At 47.2% G+C, this 3,025-nt stretch overlaps 1 protein-coding gene across 1 annotated transcript; it reads right to left on the bottom strand.

Moving 5' to 3' along the window:
• Window positions 1-677: 677 nt before the first annotated feature.
• LOC308336828 (NADH dehydrogenase [ubiquinone] iron-sulfur protein 5-like) lies at window positions 678-998 on the bottom strand (the record flags this gene model as incomplete). The annotated part of the gene is made up of 1 exon (XM_080794405.1): window positions 678-998. The coding sequence occupies one exon, from the start codon at window positions 996-998 to the stop codon at window positions 678-680; it is 321 nt and encodes a 106-aa protein (XP_080650531.1).
• Window positions 999-3,025: the final 2,027 nt, after the last annotated feature.

The raw sequence follows: 3,025 nt of genomic DNA, 5'->3' as shown, positions 1-3,025 counted from the left end.
TTCTCTCTCACCTTTGCACCTTTTATGGCAGAGTTAGGTGGTCTTCCTTGGCTTTGCGTTGACTCGCTCACTGGTAGTTATTCTTTAATTTAAATTCCATCCTTGGTTTGCTTCCCACTTACCTTGTGGGGGGGGGGGGGGGGGGGGGGGTTGAATACGATGGTTAGACATACTAACAGTCCAACAGGCATTAGTCCGACAACACTGTCGCTCCCGACATGCGTGGCAGGTTACAGACCGGTTACAACTCACCCATGGCTCCCGTGACATGCCGTGGCTGGTTTAAACTAACCTGTGGCGTCCTGTGAGGTTATAGGTTTAGGGTTTGGTTTTGGGTATAGGGTGTCAGACTAATGCCTGTGTCCAAACACGGACCAAACACATGCACCCCACCTGAGTGCTGGAGTGGGATGGCATATTTCTCCCTCACTCAGGGTTATGCTGTATTTCCCCTCCTGCACAGTATAGCGTCGCTCAAAGTCCCGAGGCCCCCCCCTGCAAGGATCCGGGGGAAACAGCTATGATGTCACTCCCCATGGGCTGATCTCAAAATGTTAAAATGGTGTCGCCAACCAATACAAGCTAATCTATAGCTTTGGTGCTGGGGTGGGATGGTGCATTTCCTCATGGGGTCTGCTCTCCCGTGCCCGAGTGCTGGGGTGGGACGGTGTATTTCCTCATGGGGCCTGCTCTCCCGTGCCCGAGTGCTGGGGTGGGACGGTGTATTTCCCCTCCTTCGCCAGCTTGTCCCTCTGCTTACGGATGTCATACAGCCGCCTGTTGGTCTTCTGCCTGTGCATGCACTCATAGAAGTCGTCGTACTCCACCCGGCACTCCTCCTTGGCGCGGGTCTGCCCGATGCCGTGGGCACACTCGACCCACTCCTTCTCGAAGGCGTGGCAGCGCGCCGCGCGCCTGTAGGGCTGCTCCCCGCTCTGTAGCATCATCCAGCGGTCCATGTCGATGCCCAGACGGGACAGGAGGTCGAAGAATGGCATGACGTGCGCGTAAACAAACTATACTCAAAGAAAAGGGGACTATATGGTTGTCTATAGGGACCTGCCGCAGGGTGTCCGAAGGATGGCTTTGAGTAAGAAGGGTGTTGTGAAAATAACTGGGATACACGGCGGAAGGGAGTGGGGAGGTTCTAGATAGGAGTTATGGAAGATATAGTTTCACAGAGAGAGAACCCATTGGAGCACTTTCAGCATGTGGTTTGAATCTGTCGCTGCCTGAGACTGGAACTCTTTCTATTATACTTCCCGCTCTTGTCACCCCAATGTTGTCATATCCATATATGGAGTTCAGGGTCAGCGGTGCTTAAATGTGGATTCCATGATGTCAGACTTAGACGTGTCAGCCAGCTCTATATATGGAGTTCTATCAAGCCCAACACACACCAGGTGCACAGCGACACGGCACAGGCGTTAACGCGCGGTATAACGCCTGGGAAATAGAACTGGTTTCTATATCGGAGCGTCAGGCGAGGCGTCAGCGCGCGTCGGACGCCGCCGGTGTGGGATAGGTTCGTTGAAAATAACGGAGGCGGCTGTTTTGACGCGCGGCGTTCGCAGACGGTGTGTGAAGCCGTTCAGCTGGCCAAATATGGAGTCCATGATGTGGGGGGCCTATAACCTCCAAGAATTCTGTCTTGCAACAATAGTAACCTTAACAACCCAGGCTCACTCAAACATATAGGCTACTGAGTAACCATGGTGACCTAATATATAATGTAGTCCACCCTGGATGCAGTGAAAGTAAGCCTGCATATCAGCGTGTTTTGCAGGAAACATTTGAAACTTCCATGAAAGCACAAGTTTTGCTTTACCCCTAAAGCAGTGGTTCTCAAACGTTTAACTTTTTGAGGGGCGCTAGCCCCTCCTGTATACAGCTTTTCGTCCCGTCACGTGACGTCTCACATTTTCCATTTACAATGAAAGGAGAGTTTACGTCATATTATGTGCCTGAAATATGGCGTAAATTTGTGGCAATTTAAATGCCATTGACGTATTTCAATATTCTAACCACACCTGGGGGCTATTAGAGTAATGTTAACTCCATAGACGCATACAAAGCATCTGGGGGTCTATTGGAGTAATGTTAACTCCATAGACACAGAAAACAGAAAAAGTTCTTTGAATCGCCTCGAGTTGAAATGTGCGCCACAAACAGACTGCCCTGGTCTTCCAGTGAAACACCAACACACAACTAAGTATGAATGAGAACAGAGTGTCCTTCTGGGTCCATTCAGACTGGTTCAATCTGCTCTAAAGAAAGGAAAACCATGAAAGGAAAGTATAGATACTTCAAAGAACTGGGATTTGTCAGATGGAGTTGGAAATGCTAAAAAAAAAAAAGACAGTGGGAGATGACTTTATATGAGCACATCGTTGTTGGGAGAAAAGTATTTAATATAGTAGCATAGGAAAATAAATATAGGAAAGGCAGTCGCAAAGGATGACATCCTGATAGGGTTTCCAGTTCCAATAAAAAAAAAGATCTGAGGGGTAACATTTGCACAATTGTTTTTCTGTTACTCATTTTCACATCACCATCATCGTCGTTTGGGTAAATGGACCTTATTGGAGTGGCTGCACTGATTGTAGTTTGTAAATTAATAACATTTTGAACAAATACATGTACTGTCAGTCTGTCAGGCACTTTTTATTTTATTCATTTATTTATTTAATTTTGTTTCATGAATACAATTCTCTTTGCCTAATGCTCCATCCAACATGATGGAGTTCCATATACTGACAAAGGTCCGTCGAAAAGCCTCTTGGTCATTTTTGAGGGGTTCCAGCCCCTCCCATGCCCAGCTTTGTGTGTACCACGGAATGTGATAATTTGATTGGCTGAGCACGAAATGTGATGATGCATGATGATACTGTATGAGCGCCCCTCACTTTTTTTTTGAATATTTTGTTTTTATTTTCAATTTTTTACAAAATACACAGAACGCCCGTCCACAACCCTCCCCCCTCCCCACATACATAGAAGACAACACAGTTAGAACATAATCACA

Source organism: Protomyctophum bolini, assembly GCF_963924005.1.
Source record: "Protomyctophum bolini genome assembly, chromosome: 21".
In the NCBI taxonomy this organism is placed as follows: Eukaryota; Metazoa; Chordata; class Actinopteri; order Myctophiformes; family Myctophidae; genus Protomyctophum; species Protomyctophum bolini.
The sequence above is the reverse complement of the archived record's forward strand: the minus strand, read 5'-3'. Positions and strand labels throughout refer to the sequence as shown.